This window comes from Micromesistius poutassou, assembly GCF_964030765.1.
Source record: "Micromesistius poutassou genome assembly, chromosome: 11".
Classification (NCBI taxonomy): Eukaryota; Metazoa; Chordata; class Actinopteri; order Gadiformes; family Gadidae; genus Micromesistius; species Micromesistius poutassou.
The window spans coordinates 11,216,831-11,239,351 of NC_140281.1; the positions used below are offsets into that span (position 1 = coordinate 11,216,831).

Below are 22,521 nucleotides of genomic sequence, written 5' to 3' on the forward strand. Positions count from 1 at the left end.
TTTACCTTCAGTGAGTCATGTCATACAAGCTTGAGCATGTGTAGTGAGCGCAAAAACAGAAAGTAGGAGTTACCCAGAAGGACAAATAAGGGGGACCATTAGGTTAGTGTGTAACGGGTCATGATGGGACGGGGCGTGTCCAAGAGTGAGGGAGTAAAAAGAGACATTAATAACCAAGTGTGGAGCACTCGCAAGGAGAGGACGTTATTTTTTCACGGACAACTTGCTGGAAATCTTAGGAGATAACTGTAGAGTCGAAATGAAGTTCTCGATATGTTTGTGTCTGTTCCTTCTCCAGCTGACATGCTTAAATGCTAGACTTTTTACAGAAAGTGACGCCAAATTAACGGGCCCCGGTAAATCTGCTCGTAACTCAGGTGAGGAAGTGTATGTTTTCTTACAAACTTTTTCCTTTGAAGTGCAGTGCAGTGCATATGCGATCAGTTAAAATGATTACAATAGCCTACTCAGTCTGATCCCAATTCTGTTTTGTTGTAGGCCTACTTGGTAGGCTAGTTTATTTAACTTTTTTCTTGCTTTATAATTAGGATTATTATATAGGATAATTATGAGAATAATTAGCATTCCTATAAAGCTATTAAAAGCACTAGCATGTTTAAAAAATATATAAATAAATAAAAGGTTGAATAATAAGTAGGCCTACGACGATTAAAAATAATTCGTTTTAAAAGCATATAGGCCTACAAGGAATATATGGAATCGAATACTTCCGTCGGTTGATCAAGTGTCAATAGGCTAGGCCTACATGTCGCCCTATCGGAAAATAATGGGGGGTTGTGTCCATTTATAAGCCTACTTTTTTAATTTAGGCTACTTCTATGTTGTCGATATTGCCACTTTGAAATCCGTTTAGGGCGACACCTTACTACTAATATATAGGCCTAATAAAAACATGCGGATTATAGGAGATGATTCGTGCAAATAAAATATTGTGCAAAAAGCGCAATTTATGGAATGTTATTTAGTCATTGGATCTTGCTGGACCGGTTTGAGCAAGGGCGTCATCAGCTTTTTGAGAGTGGGGTGGACATATTTTGACGGGGGGTCTGGGGGTTGTCCCCCAGAAAAAAATTGAAAGAAGTAGATGCAATTTCCCGCATTCTGGTGCATTTTACCATGTTTTTAGATTTAAAATGATCTCCCTCTTTCATTGATTTTCCTTGGAGCTGGCATGGTCTGCAATTACTGACTACTATTATGTTATATATATATATATATATATATATATATATATATATATATATATATAATTTTTTATTATTATTATTATTAACAGCCATTGAAAACGTTTACATGTCTTAATGATATATAGGCTAGGTTTTTTATACAACAAAGTAGGCTGTTCGGCACGAATATTTGATCTTTGGAACTTTGAATATTGCTAATGCCAGAGAATGTCTCATAAGAGTGCTAACATTCTTATCAGAAAAGCTGGCTGTGTTTGGCCATGGAAGAACGCGATTTAGCTGTTTGGCCATGCAATGGAAAACTTGGGCAACTTTACTTTACTTTCCTCTTCTTCGAAAAAGAAAGTGGGGGGGACATGTCCCCCCCCCAATTATATTATGGTGACGCCCATGGGTTTGAGACAGTGGAAATCTATACATGCAATAGACTTTTATGAGCCTGTTGAAGTAGATTCAGATTAATTTCTCCCCGTCCATAAATGCCTATGGTCCATTTTAAGATTGACATGTTTAGAGTTCTATAGGAAGTTCTATTTCGAGAGGTAGAGGACGATCGTGATAGCGATAAGCGAGGCTAGTCTGCCCTTTAGATGAGAAAGCGCTTTGAATGAGTGGATGGGTTGTAAGTCTGTGTTAGTTGCAGGCTATAGGCCTACTATTGTTATAAATCATAGACGACACAAATCATAATAGGCGAGTACATGGTGAAATACTGCAGGTTGAAATGTTAGCTGATTTTTTATTCCATTATTTATTTTGGCTGTTGATTTTTTTGTATGGGACAAAATAATCAAATAAAAATGTGGAAATGAAATTAAACAGAAAATACAGAACAAATATAACACAATATCAATGACGTAAATACGGGTGTTGTAAGTGGGGTTGGAAAAAAAATAAAGATGGCCTAAGACAAAATAAATGCTGTAACAAACAAGATACACAGAACTCGTCAAAAAGATTAGAGTGCCAGGGACATTCACAGACACAATGCACCTAGGCAATCAGCAAACCCCAGGACAAAGGTTCAGAAACGCCCCCTTTTGGGCAGAGTGCACGCTACCCTAACACCCATCCCTGACCACGTACCACACAAGCCCCACCCAGGGGTTCAAGGTATACTGAGTCGGGCTTCCCCATTACACAGCAGGGAAAGACAACCCATCAAATAATACAAAAGAGCCCTAACATCTACGTAACGTCTTCATAACATCCAGCCACCAGAGAGGACTCTAAATATTAAAGGTACTATGTATAAGAATCTCTTCCTTAGTTTTTTCCAAAATGCAAAATCAGCCCAGTCTGTTCTACTAGGGTTTGGGAAGGAAGTTAAATCACAACCTGATCACAAAGACAACCTTTAAATGGTCATATAGTGGCCATTTAAAGGTATAATATGTAAGACTTAGGCATAAAAATAATTAAAAAAAATCCTACACTTATGTTTCATATATATATATATATATATATATATATATATATATATATATATATATATATATATATATATATATATACACACAAGAAAGAAAGAAAGAAAGAAAGATATATATATATATATATATATATCTTTCTTTCTTTCTTTCTTTCTAAAGAAAGCAGGGGTACCCCTGCCATTTCTAAACTCAGCGAATTCGTTCCTTTTTATCATGGTAACGTTCCGGGCAATTTTGGCTAGTGTTAACGGCGCCATTTGCCCTTCAACCCCTAACATCCGGGAACTGCGGGAAACACGCAGCGTGAGGAAGGAAGTCAACAAACAAGATAGCTATCCACACTGTTTTTTATTCTATTGCTCTTTTTGTGCTGAGACTTCTGTTGCCGACATGTGAAGAATAAACGTAGCGGTGAATCAAAGGACCCAAGAAGATTATCTGACATGAGGAGAGATAGTGCTCTTTCAGACAGGTAAGCCCCATTGGGCTAATGTTATTGGAGTATAGTACTAACAGTTATCTTAGCATGCAGGATTTTATTTTGATTATACTGTAAGAAAACGTGGCTATCCTTAATTCTGATAGTGTTACAGTATTATAGGATGATAGCACATGCAGTTAGTCATATTGTAAGATCCTCATGTTTTTATTAATTGCAACGTATTACAATGTATAACATTTACATTTACACGGACCCATTTTGTCATGAGTTTCCCCTCACTAACATTGAAGTTGAATTGGATATAACATATTTTTGGTAAATATATAATTGGGCCGGGCAATTTGCTTCATTGGCATGATAATCACAATGGTATAAGCATTATATCATTGTAACCTTAAAACTTATGAAGGATGTCAATCACTGATCGAATCATGATAAGTAATGATCCCGTGCGGATTTCACTTGGTGGGTGTTGATACAAACAGGGTAACGTTAACAAAACGAAATACAATGGATGCATATGGTTAAGTACTCTATCTTTGCAAATATTTGGAAGTAACATAGACTAGTTACCAAAGCCAATCACGGATTGAGTGTATTTGTCGATCTAACACGTTAAAAAAACATACTATATTCTGTGTTTGTGTTTGGTGTTAGGAAATAGTGAGGCTCACTTCAACTTCACAGAGGCATGTGATGAAGGGTTGTCCGTTAGTTTGTAAGTATCCCCTGCCTTCATTTTTGCTATCAATGTATTATTAGTTTTTGGCACATGCTAAATGTTTTTTTTTTTAATTCACATTGTAGAGTTACCAAACACAAGGACAATCCACCTCCTAGCAGGAGAGCTTGAATGCCTCTTGAAGTCTGTTCTACCTAGCAGCCTCCATTATAGCACCATCCAGTGACTCACCATCAGATAGGTTAGGAATACTGAATCATTAGAAAATAAATTATTCAGTTTTCTGGAGCCTAGAATTTAAGACCTTTCCATGTCAGAAATATAATCACAGGTCCTACATGAAAGGAAACATTTTATAAAGGGAATGTGGTGTTGGTTGTTTTAAATTAACACTAAGCTATACACTGCTAAAGTCCTTTAGCATCCAGCAGAATGTGAAGATTACTAAATCTATCAGCAGACTGGAATAGCAGAGCTTTGATATGCTACTGTTCTGTCTGATTAAATAGTGGTTTGGCCCTGCTCTATATTTATCCGAGATGTTAAAATTTGGTTATTACTACACATCTGAATGCAATGTCTTTGACCTCACAGCGGCCAGCTCTACACTACAAGAGACAAGTGACAAGAGCTGAACTACAACCTCGTTCCAGCAAACTCGAGCTGCACTTTAATATTTTTTTTTAATTTTTCATGTAAATACATTCATTGCAAAGCAATTTTACTCAAACATTGTACACACATATTCGGCATGGCTGTTGAAAAGGTATATACACCTTTTTCTCTGAGCAACTCGTGGATAAATAAAACTAGAGACAGCTTTTGAAAGTATAAGAATGTCTGTTTTCATCCTCTACACACATGGGGAGAGGATTGAACCTGTGTGCCATTCTTTTTTCTCTGCCTTATTCCTACACACACACACACACACACACACACACACACACACACACACACACACACACACACACACACACACACACACACACACACAAACTACAATTTGTATTTCAACAACCTTTATCTGGTTTCTATATAAATGTGTTTGTTTTTGTGTCTCCATAAGAGTTTTTGATCCAAGGCAAACAGAAGCCACTGTTTGCACGAAGATTGCATGAGCGGCAGAGAGTCTATGAGATGGTAAGGTGAAATTACCGTATTTTGGCAGAACGTTGATATAAAAATATATACATCATTGTATAAACAAAAATATAGTTGGAATTCATTAATTTGAGAGTCTGGGTTATCAATCTTAATATAGGTTGTTTTATCAGATTGGCTGCATTGGATTTAATAAGTTACATGTCCTTCTTGGTGACTTTTTAATTGTAAACGTAGTACATCAGTGCAGCCTATGGCCATAACACTGCTAGTGTGGGGATAAATCAGACACAGTGATGTAACATTACAATTGATAGTGAGGGGAATTCTCAAGGAATGACGTGCTCTCAGCCCTCCGTCTTGAACTACTTGAAGTCGCCTCAACCCTTTAGCCTCCTGTTGTGCTTCCTTTACAGAGGCCCAGGGTGCCCCCGGCACAACCCAAAGGGCCGCCTCCTAAAGTGGCTAAGGTCCCCGATGCTCCAAAGTGCACCAAGGTTTCCGAGGCCTGCCTCCCCAATTCCCGCTGCTGTGACCCGTGCGCCCGCTGCCAATGTCGATTCTTTAACGCCATCTGCTTCTGCCGCAAGACCAACTCGTTGAGTGGAGTGAAGGCCTAGAACGGAACACAAGCATAGACACACATGCAAACGTACAACAAGAACAGAACAATGTGATATGACTATAATAAAAAATGTATGTCGATAATAGAACACAGCCCTATTTACTGACCAGATGGAACCATTGCTGGTACAAAGTTATAATTTTGTGATTGTCTTTAGCTGCTTTAGAGTTTGTAATCTATATGTATTCTTCAGTGTATATTTTCTTGTATAAATCCAAAAATGCATATAACGCGACTCCTTGGCTCTGCTATGACCGTCAAGCTATATTTTCTCAATTTCATTAAACAAGATGACTTGTTTCTATAAACTTATATTTATATGTTAGAATAATTTATATAATTATTTCAAGTTATTAGTCAAATCAAAACATTTTAACAGATGGTGATAACAGTGATTTAATACAATCAGATGGTGGCGCAATTTAGTAATTTTCAAACATTTCATGACATGGTCTTGGTCTCTTTTCTCATTCAGCTGTATCCTAGTCCAATCCTAGGTCAATTATATATATTATATAGAGTACATATATTTGTCATTTTTATAACTGATTCATATTTAGTTCATGTTATTGTTTAATATGATTGAAAGTTCTGCATATAGTTCCCCATCTTCAGCAGTCTTACACATGAGTACTGCACATTCAATTAAAAAAATACTGTGGATATGAGTAGGCCAATAATCTGCAGCTGTTTAAACTTGTATGTGTGTTTTTACATATAAAGTATATTACATAAGCCAACTGTGTGTGTGATAGTTACTAAACTACAAATACTAAACCTGAAATAAGTTTTCCAGGAGCTAGAAGACGTGTGGAAAAATATACATTTGTTGTTGAACATGTTACATGTAGATGTTTATTATGGTCCTACTGGTTTCATTAAGTCTACAAAAATAAAATCCACTTTTATTTTATTTATTGAAAGATTATTTGTTTATTTATTCATATATTTAAAGTAAAAGCACTTATCAGAAGACCGACTTTTATATCTACAATGTCATGACCCTTTATTACAAATTATTGGGGGAAGTGCGCTGGGTAAGATTTTGCCGTCGAAGGTGTCTTTTTTGCCTACTGCTGTTTTTGTGGTACTGGGGCTTTATGGCCACTGATCGGGGCAGTTCGTCGGGCCCAGAAAGCCAAAACGACTGGCATTTTACCAGCCAGCAAAAAGGAACCCCGGAGTAACTCGGAGTAACGGGAAGCCGGAGCGACTGACACGGTAATAAAATATACCTGGCTGACTACACCAACTCCTTACACCCGATCACAAAGACCCGAAGCCGTGTCGTTTAACAGATAGTTTCTTAACAGTCGGTTTTCCACTTTCAGCCAGCTGACTGCCCATCTTTGTGATGGCGGACATGGCTGCTAAGGAGCTAGCTAGATAGCTACCTAGCAAGCTACTACTACTACTACTACGGCCCTTCTGCAAGCAGCTGGCTAACGGCTAGTAAGAGTGGACCTAGGTTACCTAAGCTGTACTGCATGCTATCTAGGAGTCTCTTTAGCTATTCAGCGGGGCTGTGCAACGTTTGCATTATAGTGTGGCTGTTCTTCAGTCCTTAATGTATTTGGTACGAGCATTTCAGGTTCATGGGACAGCTAGGGAGGCTAGCTAAATTACTTTGCCAACAAGACGTTAGCATTGTTTTTACCCCTTCGTCAGTCTTTTAGCTTGTTTGTTTCTATCTGGTTTTTGCTCACATCGAATACTGTGATAACAATAATCACCACTTTAAAACAGAGTACCTGGTTAGTTAGAGCTACTCCAGCACCCTCGCAAGCACTGTCAACAACTAGAGTCAGTTTGAGCTAATGCAAGTTTGTCATCGGAGTTGGCTACCGTGACATTAGTCGATACTGCCGTGGTTGAGGCAACAACAACAGGGCTCTGGGCATCAACAACTCTGTGGACTGACGTCTCCAGGGACATTGGAACAAGTGCAAATTAAATCGCTTGTGTACTGAACTGTATGGCTAGTCCTTGTCTATCTGGATTGTATTGCAGGTATTGCAGGTAATGCGGGAGCCCTTGGTGCCCACACTCACGTTTAAGTTGAGTGTTGTTAATTTATGTTGTGTGCAGGATGTCCATTCAGTTTTGGAGCATAGCACAACTGGAGAACATGCCATGTATTACCTGCATTATTGAAGGTACACAGAACCAAACAGTATATTGCATACCCAAAAATAATGCCGTTTATTGTAATGCTGCTGCTAAATGACCGCAAGAACATACGTACCGAACTTTCATCTCATGACTTGAATGATCGTCAGCAGCTCAATATTAGAATACTTTAATGCAATGTTTTAAACACTTTTGGGCTTTAGGTGTTTTAAAGTTTGAAATATTGTCCAACTTAGTTTCACATTAAATGAAAACGATGATACTGTCATGCTATCTCACCGAATGTGTCTGGAAATGAGAAAAGCAGAGTCAAACATAGAAGAAAAAAGGGTGGCTGTGTAAATAATTAACGCCAAAAAGACTTCCCCATACCAAGCTATGTTAGGCATTCTTACTGACTTTCACTATTCGTTTTTAATGGGCAAACGACATTTAATTGCATTATTGCTTTAGACCATGTTAAATACGGTAATTTGTGTCCATGTAAATATACTCAATACGGTATGTTAACCAAACTTTGTTTGTTTCTTCCCCTACATGGGCTTAAGCAAATTCACATGGTGGGGAAATAGTAGCAGCAAAACTGTACCAGATCTGATCAATTAAGTCTTCCGTTTACTTTCATCTTAGTTACTGTAACTTTGGCTTTTACAACATAATGTAATCTTGTCAGTGTCTCACTTCAAGGGAATTAATTTAAGTTTTCACTACACTTTTTAATAATTCTAAATACTTGGTCTTCAGAACATGATATACACCGATAGTATAAATAAAATAAGTCAGAACCTTTCAAAAGTTAGTACAAAAAATTGTATGACCCTATAATTACATACTGCAAAAGACTCCATTATCACTGTTGTTTCCTGTAGCTGTTGTTGTCTGCTCTAGCAGAGCAGATAGGGTTTCTCCACTCCAATCTGCAGAGCAGTACATGCCCTGCAAGTATTGCAAAAGCTCTGTCAAACAAGACTTCCCCACGCAATGATTCAGTCTGATATTGTGTCCTGTGCTTGGTTGTATCCGGTATATCAGTCTTTATTTCTGTATGTCAGTCAAGACATAACCGGGTGCCTCAACAAAGCCAGAACCTAAAAACACAAAACTTTTTATTTGTTATATTTTTTTGTTGCATTTTTCATTGTATTGCCTGACCTCAGCAAAGCAATGTTTTCCATTAGCTGAATGTTTAATAAAAACCATGAAGCTGAACATAATTAAAAAACCATAAAGCCTTATTCTACAATCAAGTCAATACTCCTTAAGGCCATGTTTACCTTCATATTCAAAAGCCCCTCTTATAGCATTATGGTACTTATCCACTGGCAGGCTGTATGTGGTTCAGATTTGTTTTGGTTTTTCGCCACTGCCAATTAAGCCACTACATGCCAAAGTAACTGCTTATTTTATCTCCTGTCTGCCCTCTATCTTGTTTTAGGCATATTTTCTCTTGGTCTTACGTATTCTTTATGAACGCCATCTCTTCCACTTTATTCTTCTTTAATAAATTACACATTAATACGGAAAGAATGTATGTGAATTATCACACACACTCAAACTCGCACATTAACTTTGGATTGTTTTTGTACCTACTATTCATTGCTCTGTCTGGTGTTACAAAACAACACAGTGGACTTGGCTCTGGTCAGATTGTAACCAGGCTACTGTGTGGATTCTGTGTAATGAGACATTCTGTGATGTTGTATACCTAAGGATAAAGATCTAGCAGTTGGCAGTTTGATTGTGAGAAGCGTAAGATGCAGTGTGTGTGTGTGTGTCAGCTCATATAGGAGCGCCCCCCCCATGCTGGTATGTAGCGTAACTGACGGCGCTTGGTCAGAGAGGTGTGTGCTCCCGTGAGACGGCAGAGTGAGGGATTAGCAGTTAATTAACGTCACGGCAAGTGGTCTGTGCGTCGATGAAAAGTGATATATTGTTGATGTAGTAATATCAGTACTTTATTATTTTATTCATGTGTGTATTTGTTATTGTTCTTTTGATATAGAAAACCACATGACCTCATTGCCAGCAAAGAGAGTATTAAACCACCTGCACTATCCATCACCTGCTTCTTCATTTTGGACCCTCTGGAAGTTAATTGGCCTTAAGTTGGTGTTCTGGCCGGCACCCCGGTGTGAACTCAGTGATAGCCCCTGAACTAACGCCAGATACAGTATACTCCCAGTGTCTTCACTTACTTACACTTACTGTTCTTTTCCTTTTTACATTTGAAGAGAACACATCTGCCATCCATCTCTGTAGTGTGTTAGTATTGCATTGCTCTTTTGGCTTTAAAACCCTGCAAATAGAGGAAGTAATTGCTACAAGATTGTGTGTGTGTGTGTGTGTGTGTGTGTGTGTGTGTGTGTGTGTGTGTGTGTGTGTGTGTGTGTGTGTGTGTGTGTGTGTGTGTGTGTGTGTGTGTGTGTGTGTGCAAACAGTTCCCCAAATGTAAACAATATATATAGTAGAACAGATTAAATATGGTAAATCATATTATACATCTTATTGTTATTTGTTACGTTTTTGGATCTTATCATTTGAGAGGGCTGTGACATTGTTAGTGATGAGAGAAAATATACCAGACCTACTGGTTGACACATCTGAAGTGTCAGAAGCAGTTTGAAAGGGCTGCCCGTTTTCATTTGTCATTAGCCGGGGCATAAATACATTGGCAGGTGAACATTGGGCTGAGTCCCAGTCACTTACTCTTGCACTTATCCCTCTCCCCTCTTGCTTGCAAGACCGCATCCAGCTTCTGCTCCCCTTTTAGCTGCACGATAGCAAAAGGATTTAAGGATGGCAATGTCATTTGGTCTGTTCTGTCCACAACAGAATCATAGAGGAAACGGCGGTGATGAAGTGGTTTCCGTCAATGGTTTGGGATGCATGTGTTGGTTTGGCAAACCAAGGGTCTGTTGCAGAACTTTGAGTGCTGTGTCTACTTGGCTGGACTGGGGAATGCCCAGCCAGTTGGCCCTGTTTGGACACGTTATTCATAATGTTACATGGGAAGTACAACAAATATCTTCTGCCTTGTTAATCATTCAAATTCACTGTTTCTTTTTCTTCTAATTCAATGATGGATATAATTACATTACAGTTAAGTGGTTCCAATACATTGCCATCAGTTCGTTTTAGCTCATGTCAAAGGGATGTAAAACATAATATTTTCACATCAGCTGGTTCAGAAGTCAGATTGGAAAATATTCATCATAGGCTGTCGCCTAAAGCAAATCTTTTGTGCTGATAACATCTGGCTATACATGCCAAGTCAAATAAATTCTGTAAAACAAATATCCCAGATGGTTATATGGACGTTTTGTGACTAGAATTTTTTTATTTTTCAATGAGACAGAAAGGGGGACATTTTGCGACGTTCATCATTGCAGTCTGCACACTGCATCGTCTGTCATGACATGATAACAATGAAGCCGCTGTTCTCTCAAACTCTGTAAAGAAAATATAATCAGGTGGATAACTGATGTGTTTAAGGCCCGCCATGCCAAAACCTACCCTCAAGTGTCATCACCAGGTGGAGTGTCCACCAGATGTATAATGTCTACCTGGTAGACTAGTCTCCCAGTTGGTACAGTCCACTAGATAGGCTGGTAGACTAGGCTCCCAGTTTGTACAGTCCACTAGATGGGCTGGTAGACTGAGCCCTTGGTCATTATCTACAAATGGATATGAATGTTTTGTTGATTAGTTCATCATTATCTGAAGGCTTGTAAATGGCTTGTGACTAAATGTTATTATAAAGTGTTGCCAAAGCATTTAACTTACTATTATTTCTAGTGCTGGCTAGGAAGTGCAGTTTAGTCAACAAGTCAACTTATGACGAACATCCGTAGTAAAAATAACCTTTTCTTATTTGTTTGAAAATAAATCTCCACTTTAATATATAGTTTTTAGTTATTTTATGTTTTTGTTTTTATTGAGAAAAGCAAGGACGTCCTTAAAGAGAGTGCCGACAAGGCAGACAAAACAATCCATTTCTTAGTAAATGGCCAGACTTGGTCAGCTGGCAACCCACTGACTTTTGCAGACATAAGCTTGAGGCATTGTAGACTTCTCTTTGTGTCTATGTGGTATCGGCACTTCATTCTTCAGATTGTTTGGTGAATTTGACAAAACAATTTAGCTTCTACACACAGGTTTTACAGAAGAAGTTTTTAATGAGGTGCTGTCATATGAGAAGCATGCCTTGGGGAGGTAGACACAAACCTAGGCCCTATCTGTCTGTAGCCTGGTTCCGCCCACCTCCGTACTTCCGCTCAATTTTCATTTCACTTCAGTACTTCGGTCTGGGAGTGCTGTATGTTCGAACAATTTCTTTTCCCTCAAGTTTGTCCCTCCAATCAGCGAACAGGAGGCGTGGCCTGAGAACAGTGACGTACAGGTCATGCGCGAGTTTCAGTTGTAGTCAAACGAATACCAGGAAGCAGTATTCGTCTGTTGTGAAAACTCTGCCGAATATGCCGGAGCAGGATAGAATAATATGCCGGAGCAGAAACAGGCTTTGCTTAGTTTTGTTGGTGGTCAAGATGTTGTGGCGCTTCTTCCCACGGGATTCGGGAAAAGTTTAATTTTCCAGCTGGCTCCGTTAGTGGTGAAGGAGTTTGCTAAGCATGAAATACGTCACGACCAAACATTAGCAATTGGTTAAGGCAGATCCGGAGTGGCACTGGGCAGAGCCAATAGTGAGAAATCGTTTGTCTCTATAGCAGTTCTAGACCATTGGTATGAATGAAATGAGTACAAAGGTCTAGTCAGGACTAGGCTAATCTGTCTGCAGTGTTCAGGAAAAATACTGATTGCAACATAGTATTCATCTATAGGATAATAAATAATGCATGTTGATACTGTAGGTGGCATAAGCTAATGAATGGCTAAGGCTAAATCTATGAAACATAAAGATGGGATGGCTTCAAATTGAAGAATGAAAACATGATATTTTTGATATTTGTACCTTGGTGGACACAATCATGGCCTATAAATGAGTAGGTCTTCACGAGTACTTGATTTGATTAACATTTTGGGAATGTCTTTCATGCATCCTGAGTAAACCAAGGACATATATAACGGAATTACCGTTGGTAAAATATAGGGTTGTGCCGATGGACGTGATGGCTGACCGACATCACGATGGAGAGCCACCATCGTGATGCCACCCCTCCCTCCCCACCTTCAGACACACACTCATCCTCCTAGTCTCTGCTATAGTTAACCTAAAAACTTTGCAGGGATCTGTAAATTAAATTATATTTATTGTATTTAAAATATTACTATTTTAAATACGGTAGCCTATGCCAGCAACGTGACTTCCGTGATCTGATCGCATTTCTCGAGGCATATTACACAGTGCCATGTCGCCAAACTATGACTGTGCGGCTGGAGAAAATGTACAGCGAAGCAGCAGCCTCGCTCCGTGAGATCCTGTCCTTAACGGAAAAAGTTGCCATCACCACCGATGCTTGGACAGTGTTTACTACGGAGGCCTGGGCGATATGGCTGAAAGACATATCACAATATAAATTGATCATATTGATCGATAATGATAACTATTGATAATTTGAATGACCTAAAAAGACTAGGAATGTTTAACACTTAATATGACCTTCCACTGTTCTTCATTGATAAATGCTCCAATGTCGATACAACAATGAAAAATACTCAAATATTGTAGTATGTGTATGTAGTAGTAAGTATGGAACCGTGTTTGTGTAACAAACCCAGCTGCTAGATTCAGTGGTCCAGTCTCTTATCGATATATATTGAACATGTTTTATATTGATATTGATCAAAAGTCTATCACAATACGATAATTTATTGTTTTATTGCCTAGGCCTATGTGACCGAGACCGTTCACTTTTTTACTGACTGGGTTGTGCAGAGTGCGATCCTGTAGACCCGCTCAATGCCAGAGAGGCACACTGCGGAAAACATGTTCGGCTAACATTTTTGTTTCCAAATATTTATTTAAAAACAAAAGTATCTGTTTTAGTGCATGTGTGTTAAATTAAATGGTTTTATATCTTAAACAAATTCTGTTGCAAATAGGAGGCGCACAGCATCAATATCCTAACTAACAAAATTTAGTCGGCCAACACAGACACATTTTGCAGATTGTAAATTGACATGAGACATTGTAAACGTTCACAATCCTGCTCTATGCTCTGTGATATTTTGTTTATCATTTCTATTAACTTCTGCGTGGCGCACACGCAACAGTTGTCATGTAGATTGGTAGATTGGTCATCTGCCCGTCTTTTGCTCGGATCACACATGAGCGCCAGATTGTAAATTGACATGAGACATTGTAAACGTTCACAATCCTGCTCTATGCTCTGTGATATTTTGTTTATCATAATTTCTATTAACTTCTGCAAGGCGCATAAAGTGGTCATGTAGATTGGTCTCGTCTGCCCGTCTATTGCACGGATCACACATGAGCAGATCTTGCACACGTCAGTCGTGTCCATTGGCTGCCCACTCTCATCAGGTCTAAATCCAAAAAAATGCCATGAAAGCGAAGTAGTAGGGAACCTTTTTAGCAACCAACGCCATTGTTTCAACTCTTCTTAAGTGGAAGCTACTTTTTTCTTTTTCTTTACGTGAAATAACAAAATTATAGTTTTTAAGTAACCCCCCCCCCCCCCCCCCAGGAAAATATCTACATAAAGTTAAATGACGCTCGCAGAGTCAGAGTGGACTTGAGACGTGGTTGAACACCCTGCAAGTCTAGTTGGGCGCTGTGTTCTCAAGCATGGCAAGATCAAAACACACAAAATCGCTTGTTGGACTGTACTGCAAATCTTCAAAGCGAGACCTCTCCCCTGAAAATTATGTTGTAGAGCAGGCGGTGGTGTTTTGTTTATGTCTCCATATGCTGCTGGAGGCCAAGCTATCTATGTTGATAAATGGAAAAATCTAAAGACAAATGAAAAATTGTTCAGGCATTTATTTTGTTGGCACCACTGAACCAATCGTACCAAACTGTGGTTTTGTGAACTGCATCACCCCGACTGATACTAAATCCTCTGTGCCTGTGCACATCAGTAACACACACACATGCATCAGCATTGTTTGCACACGTACACCAGCATCTGACTGCAAATTGTTTCAAAGGGAAACACTGATACTAGTACCTTGTAATTCACAAAACATTCCTTACCCAAGGGCCAAGGCGAGCTTTCAGATATTGTGAGGTATCAAAGTTTTGGGGTCGTCTGCATACCTGACATTTTTATTTAGGTGTTCTACATGATGATGTTCTACATGAAGGATCATCTTCATCATATAGAAGGCTTATTATCTCTGTGCAAAGTTACAGGATTAGAAAGATGATGCGGAATGCTGTATTCACTGCACAAACAATTTTAACTTACTGACATTTTGTTCCGTCGTGTTGTTGTCTGGTTGTATCTTTGTTTCGTTCTTCTGCAGGTTATTTTGTATTATGAGTAGGCCATCGGGGCTGTACAACATTACTTCTTGTAAAAGACAATTAGTACAAATGTTAAATATAGGTGTTAATTATATCTTAGAAAGCTCTCAACATCCAAAATGGGTTGTCTTTGAACTTGCTTGCCAGCAATATGAGCAAGTATACAATAGGAAGTACGTCAGCACCGCCACCGACCCAATTTAGCTACGAAGGGAGACAACATGTTTTATTTTGAACAGTTGGCAATTATAACATGGTTAACTTAAAAGGGTTGTAAAAATGCTAACCAGCAGAATGCAAAAGTGGACCAGGCTTTGTAGTCACAGTCATTTGCACTGGGGTTACCAGCTCAGCTGATTCTGACACTTCCTGTTTCTTGTTTGCAGCGGAACCATGGGACACGGAGTGGGCTAAACCAGACAGCCCAGCCACGCACACCAGACGTAGGTAGCCGCGATCAGCCCAATCATTAAACAGGTGTAGCGGGAGGGCGACTGAGCTGTAAAGTAGCCCACAGTGTCTGGGTTTGGCTAGCACTAAAGCTTGTTCCAGAAAGTGTTCTCACGCTTGTTGTGATCAGTTTGGCTTAAACCATTACAACCCACATGGGTTGGCTGTGATATATTTTGTTAGAGTTTTATCTTGTGCCCCTATCGCTATGAGAGATAGGGATATGCTTTGTCTGCATATATTCTGATCTTCCCAGTGTCCATTGATCAAAAAAGTATCTTCTAGCATTATTCAGTCTAACAATCACACTCCCAGCCCAGTATTAGTTTATCCTAATGTAGGACCCTTGGTTATTCTATCCTATTATGATTAATACCAGTGCTGAAAATGAAATCATCATGATTGTGTTTGTCATTCTCATGCATTGAATAATAATACACTTAAAAAAGATAAAAGTTGTACTGCAGACCTAAACTGCAGACCTAACCAGCTACTGTGTTTGCTCCTGAAGTCTCTCACTGAGGTCTGTGACATGGCCACGGCCTCTAGGGCGGAGTCCAGCCATAACCATGGAGAATCTTCACAGCTTCATGCCATCGGTGAGTCTGCGTACATCCAGTCTCGGAGATGAGACTCCTTGTCCCTAAAATTATGTTTTCAGAAAAGTGCACCCAAAAACCCTACACATTGTTCACGTCACATCGAATTCAACCATGGGGATCTGACTGGTTCTTCTCATCCTAGTTTCTTGTGCCAAGCTCCGGAGGAAGAAGAGCCTGTTCGGGTCCATCTACGTGGAGGTGACAGTGGACGGGGAGACGCGGCGCACGGCAAAGTCACACAGCTCCTCCAACCCCAAGTGGGACGAGAGACTCACACTGTAAGAACCAACGGCTCTGGATGTCTGTCTGTCTTGCTTGTGTTTCTATCATTCAGCAAGCAATTCAGCTTGTGTTTCTATCATTCAGCAAGGCAGGTCCATCGTCATGCCCTCATTCACACAGTGAAGCCCTTGTCCTTGGTCTCAAAGGGCTTCAGGTGTCCCAGATCAGGCAGCACCCCCCTCAGCCCCCAGTAGGGCACTGACCATAAAGCTAGACACCAGTGATAGAAGAATGAGTAGAAACCTGGAGAAGGAGCACATCCCTCTCTGGCTCTCCAGTGTACTCTTTTGCCGCTTTTCCACCGACAGTACCAGCTCGACTCGCTAAGACTTAACTCGGCACTACTCGGTTTGGTTCCAGGCACGTCGTGTTTCCATCTAAGTTCTCTTCAACGTGGGCCGGTCGTAGAAAAGAACCTCTTCAACGTGGGCGGGTCGTCACATAGTACGCATGCGCGAAACTGCAGTGACGTACTTATCCACGCGACACATAAAAACACAGGGCTGGCTAGGCTAAACAAAACAACAATGGAGGACTTCGAGGTGTTGGTGTACTTGCTGTTCAGACTATGGATTGTGGTGACACACAAAGCTAGAGAGGAGAATTTCCAAAATGGAATCGCTATTGTGGACTGAACGCAGATGCTAGTGGTATTTAAAGATGCTGGCCGGGTGTTGGTTTTCACATTCTGACGTCTTTATTCATTCAATGCGCCGCGGCCGAACTGACGGGGATATTCTCTGATATTATGAATCTTGAAGACTGTGTTGGGTTCTCCGACTCTCTGGTACTTCCACAACAAGTAAAGACTTATAGTAGGGGTTATCTTGGCCATGGGGGAGAAGGAATTGGGGGAATGCCGTATACGGACGGGCGGTGGAGGGGCTGCTCCGGCTGGAGAAAGATGTTTTCAGTAGACAGCTGTCAACTCACTTTGGATAGGCGATTTATTTAAAAAGGTGGCGCAGAAGATGGAGGAAGCCGGTGTCGTGCCAATGTAGTTACCCCCTATAAGGAGTGTATCATCATCAACATGCATTCAGTACACACTATGCTTCGATTTCACCCAAGGCTGAATTAAAAGTACAGTTCTAAATGTTGCTCATCAACGAGGTTGTTAAGTAGTAACTACGATCTTTATTCATTCATTGCGCCGCGGCCGAACTGTATTCTCTGATATTATGAAACGCGACATGGAGGAGAAAGCATTTCCAGTAGACAGCTGTCAGTTCACTTTGGGTCCATATCATTTCTCCGGTCGTATGCGGAGTCCTCCGGCTGGACTTGAGTCCGCATACGACCGAGAGGTCAGAACAATGGAGCGTCAGAGAAATGATATGGAGTTTGTTGTTGCTGGTGACGTAAAGAGGTCAGCTGGTGGCTCTATTACCACTAATTGAAATGGTTACAGCGCCACGTATCGTACCGGGGCATGACATGCTTCGGCCAATGAATTGGTTTACTCACCGCCATGTATAGTCGGACAATTGCAGTTGTCCAATTGCAGAGCATAGTCGAACTATGGTTTTAATCGGATTAAGCTGTGCATGTAAACATACTGTGTGTCTACCTCCCTCTCCTAGTCCCCCCCCCCCCACCCAATTCATTTTCACTGGTGTACCCTTCAGACAGAGTTATGTCCACAGCCGCAGCATTACTGTCATGCTCTGTGGCAGAGAGACGCTCCAGCATGCAGCCAAGGAAGGAGTTTGTTAAGGGCCTACAATTTGAATTGCGTCTTGAGATGGCTTGCAAAACAAGAGAGGACTGTGTTCCAGAACGGGTTAAGGATGAATGATCATAATGAGGACATCATTTGTTTTTTCCAGTGGTCTCAAATGAATGATATCACCACAGGTATAGCACATGGTGATCCCTGCAAATGGATTTCCCAGAACCAGTTTTCCATAAATGTACCAATTGTTTCCCATGTGCTGTTTCGTGCTCATGACTGTTGAACGTGTAATTTGTTTCTTACAAAAGTGGATGTCCTCCACTGTAGTTGCATGTACATTTTTCTCAAGGGGAATGTACGAAATGCAACTACAATTATGAGAAGTGAATCTCGATAGCTGAGATAGCTTATGGTGTTGGGTTTCCACACAAAACTCATGTATCACTCAATGGGAACTATCATAACAACGCCACACAGTACACTACGATGGGCCTTACATCTTCCAAAAACTGAGGAAGCTGTCAAAAAGAGACAACTTTAAGACCAAGAAACCCTACTGTCAGAGGCATTTTAAAACGGCTGCGCTGGGCAGCCAAGTTGTATCCTGGGAAGTTATTTTATTATACACCATTGTCATATATTAATTTCAGAAATGTGATGGATCCTCATCCTAAAAAGTTGAGGCACTGCATTTCACAATATCGTAGAAACGACTGTCAATCACCCATTCTGTTATTAACCTCTTAAGATTCAATGATCTGACCTCTTACACACAAAGTTGATCAACATTATACATTGACTCTAAATGTACAACTAAACAGGAACAGGAGAGATTTGGTTTTAGAAACATCTCAATATTTATGATGGTAAAGATCTGAACCAAAAACGCAACGGTCTGTATCTGGACATCTGTGTTCTGGGCTAGATCCTGACGAAATAACAGGACGTTTTGTGAATGACTAATCCATACAAATGATGATGCTTACTTGGAAATCTGTAGAAGTTGAGCACATTACAATCAAGAGGCCAAATATGGTTGGACAAAACATTGTGTATTATAAGAGTCATCTGAAATGCTTATGATGAATTCCTGTCTTAAATGAGGCTGGGAAGTGTGACATTTTGCAACATGCATAATTTCAGTCAGCTGTAGTGAATGTATTGTGAATGTATTGTGGATGTGTGCTGTTAGGTAGGGGGTAAAGCAGTTTAAAGTTTAAATCAAATAATCATAATCTACCAAAATATATCTGTCTGTCGAGTGACATGATAGCAATGATTGTGATTTTTTTTTTTCATCAATCATCAATCCGCTCACTGACTGAGCAAGCTGTTCGTGCAAGCAGGCTATTTGCGCCCGGTGTCGCTGTGTGAATGTGTTTATGAATGTTTGTAGGTCGCTTTGGATAGAAACATCTGCTAAATGCCCTAAATATAATTTAATCAGCCAGATCATGGTTTCTATACTGTGAAACTGACTGAATTGGTTGATATTTCGATTGCTCCGGAGCTGTGTGTGTGTGTGGGGCGGAGTAAAATACTTCAGTGGAAACACAAGCTTGTTCTTACAGCCAAAGTTATTATTCTGTATCTTATTAATACCGTTTTTTAAATGAATGCATGTAAAGAAGAACAGTTGGAGAAGGGCTGCATGCCTGACCGGGCTGCGTTACTGCATAGCGCTATGGAATATTGTGAACCAGATATAATGAAATTATAAAAAAAAATGATGTAAAATATAGATGTTTTTGTGAAACCTAGACATTATTTAAAGTTTGGTTTATTGGGACTATATAAAACATGTTCTAATTCTTAAATGCATATGTCTATCATTAGCCTATGGCGTTTTTTCTCAGTGAGAACAAAAGGGCCTTCAACTTGACTTTCTGGTTGACCAGTGGAAAACAAACGTGTGTGTGTGTGTGTGTGTGTGTGTGTGTGTGTGTGTGTGTGTGTGTGTGTGTGTGTGTGTGTGTGTGTGTGTGTGTGTGTGTGTGTGTGTGTGTGTGTGTGTGTGTGTGTGTGTGTGTTTCCTTCAGGAATGTATCACCCCAGTCAGAGGTGGACTTCAAGGTATGGAGCTACCATGCAATTAAGGCAGACTCTCTGCTGGGCAAAGCCACTTTGAACCTGCGGCAAGTCCTGGACCAGCATGAAAGAAAATGTATGCATTTGCACGAACACACCCACCCGCACACAGGTGGACATACACACACACAGGCGCAGACATACACATGCACACTTGGACATATACACTAGCACACCAACAATGTCATACTCCTGGGTTCAATTATTTTGCTGAGGTAACTTAATAAAAGGACAGATGTGTTTTGGCTTTGGTGCTCCAATAAGCCACCAACGTATATACATGTCAGTACAATCCCCGCTGCTTTACCAAGCCTGCTGCTGTGACCCCCACTTGGCTGCTAAGAGTAACAAGCTGTTGTTATGGTCCAATATTTCCCCAGGCCCAAAGATATGAAATGTTGATATGCATAGACCAGCCTTGCAACTTGTGTCTGGACATTCACTCATGAGAACAATTCATTATTTATTATTGGTTCTTAAGATTTGATTATTGTATAGATTGAAACATTTGCATCGGAATATGGAATTGATCATATGTTATCAAAATCATATGCTCATATGTTACTGAACACTTACCCATAATTATAAATGGTCCTATAGATCAAATCTATTTGTAAAGGTTCTATCTTCTCAATAGAAAATATATATATAAACCCATCCATAAATGGGATAAAGTGGTAACTCATCTTCTGGCGTGTCCCCGTTCTCCACCCCATCAGTGGAGAACGTGAAGGAGGTGCTGAAGCTGAACGTGGAGCAGAAGGGAGCAGCAGTGTCCACGGGGGAGCTGACTGTGTACCTGGACGGCCTGACGGTCGCTGATCAGGAGGCGGTGCAGCCCCTGACCAACGGCAACACAACAACCACCAACACTACCAGTAAGATCTCGGTCTCACTCACTCACTCATACATGAGGAGAACAATGCTGCCCTGGCCTCCAGTGGTTAGGGGGCATCCCTTTTTGTTTTATTTTTTGTTTTCAGAAGTAACCGGCTTGTCTCCCATGAGGTGTTGAAATGATTGAGTTTATGTGTTTTATTTAACTTAGCCCGGAGAGACAACAAATCTGCAAGCTTGTGTTTTATTTGCTCTGCCTTCTGTGTATGGCCCCCTTCCCATTCAGACAGATTTCAAGCAGACCTTGCCCGGTTTGGGCCAATCCAAACCGTTGATCTATTCTATTGTGCAGGTTTGATATGATGACTGTACAGAGGAGCTCCTTATTGGAGCGCCGTTGAGGCATTTTCACAAACAACCAGGAAGACTTCCACTGATTTAGCACACCTTTCTGATTAGCTGTAGGTCTGTCCAATTTTGTCCAGAAGCATTTTGGTCTGCGGCCGCTGATAACGCCCCCATGGAAATCGCAAAATGAGCCGAGCGGTTCCAGACTAACAAGCATTTCCGAATTGACCATCACTGTCATTCCCTCTCCAGAAACCCAACAGAACGGAGATGCCATTCATGAAAATGGAGAAGACTCGACTTTCTCTTCAAGGGCCGCCAACAGGTACATCATCTGGAGGGGGAAAGCTATGAATGGCGATAGCTGCTCATCATACCAATGTTGCGCAACAATATTGTTTTCCATGCAAAGGAGTGAGCCTGCCTTCGGCTTCAGCGCTATATGGCTACCTAGCAATTAAAAAGCAGGGTTGGTAAACTAGTCCTCACATATTCCGCCGAAAGTTGAATACTGTTGCCAAGTATGTTACTGTTGCAAATAGGGTCTGAGAGTTTGCGATTGCGCTGTGCCCTGGGACAATGGGCACAGTGCACATTCAAAATTCTCAAATTGGCATTTTGAGAATGTAATAACTATCAGTGTTGGCCGGTGGAACGGCATCGGCCTCATCCCTCACACTTAAAGGATAACTTTGGGAGTTTTCAAACTGGACCCTGTTTTCCCATCATTTACAGTGTAAGGGTCTAATGGGACGATACCGCTGCAGCCGTAATCCGCCAAACGGGCTGCAATGTAATCCTATGGGGCAACCTCAACCCGTCAATGTACGTCCTCGAAAAGTGCTTGTTTTTGCCACTGACGGGCTCAAATTGCTATTATATGTCTGACAACGTTATGGAACGGTTTCCCCATTCAACCTTTTCTTGACCTTTTTACTTGATCCGGTCGGTTTGTTATTGTGTCTAACCAAGGTTCGCTGAAGGAGTAGTCTCGCTCTGAAATACAGAGTGTTGAGTTGTTTCAGGAAGAGAGCTCTTAACCCTGAGTGAGAGAGGACTGCCCTGCTAGAGTTTGTTTTGTCGGACTACAGAATGCATAGCTTTGTGTTATCTGAAAGATTCGGGTGAGGGAGGGTTGAGATTGTAGTGACAATAGGGTTAGGGTCCTGCG

At 40.6% G+C, this 22,521-nt stretch overlaps 2 protein-coding genes across 6 annotated transcripts in view; both read left to right on the forward strand.

Annotated features, from left to right (window-relative positions):
• Positions 1 to 259: 259 nt before the first annotated feature.
• On the forward strand, positions 260 to 6,231 carry LOC311355406 (uncharacterized protein; the record flags this gene model as incomplete). Of its 4 annotated transcripts, none has more annotated exons than XR_014637436.1 (4): positions 2,945 to 3,113; positions 3,741 to 3,801; positions 4,360 to 4,460; positions 4,832 to 4,905. XR_014637436.1 is itself a non-coding variant. In XM_084475176.1 (3 exons), the coding sequence occupies 3 exons, from the start codon at positions 260 to 262 to the stop codon at positions 5,484 to 5,486; spliced, it is 396 nt and encodes a 131-aa protein (XP_084331302.1). In that variant the 3' UTR covers positions 5,487 to 6,231. The 4 variants fall into 4 exon arrangements, 1 of the variants encoding a protein (XP_084331302.1); XR_014637438.1 differs by having other exon boundaries at positions 4,360 to 4,531; positions 4,832 to 4,900; XM_084475176.1 differs by lacking the exons at positions 2,945 to 3,113; positions 3,741 to 3,801; positions 4,360 to 4,460 and adding exons at positions 260 to 377; positions 5,283 to 6,231.
• Positions 6,232 to 6,618: 387 nt separating this feature from the next.
• wwp1 (WW domain containing E3 ubiquitin protein ligase 1) overlaps positions 6,619 to 22,521 on the forward strand; it is a 52,785-nt gene continuing 36,882 nt past the window's right edge. Inside the window, exons 1-7 of one of the 2 annotated variants that reach the window (XM_084475519.1) lie at positions 6,619 to 6,712; positions 15,455 to 15,511; positions 16,030 to 16,117; positions 16,263 to 16,398; positions 20,117 to 20,241; positions 20,885 to 21,043; positions 21,603 to 21,675. In XM_084475519.1, the coding sequence (XP_084331645.1) occupies positions 16,051 to 16,117; positions 16,263 to 16,398; positions 20,117 to 20,241; positions 20,885 to 21,043; positions 21,603 to 21,675 (560 nt within the window). In that variant the 5' untranslated portion in view covers positions 6,619 to 6,712; positions 15,455 to 15,511; positions 16,030 to 16,050. The remainder of the gene's footprint in view (positions 6,713 to 15,454; positions 15,512 to 16,029; positions 16,118 to 16,262; positions 16,399 to 20,116; positions 20,242 to 20,884; positions 21,044 to 21,602; positions 21,676 to 22,521) is intronic. The other variant, XM_084475520.1, reaches the window with a different exon arrangement.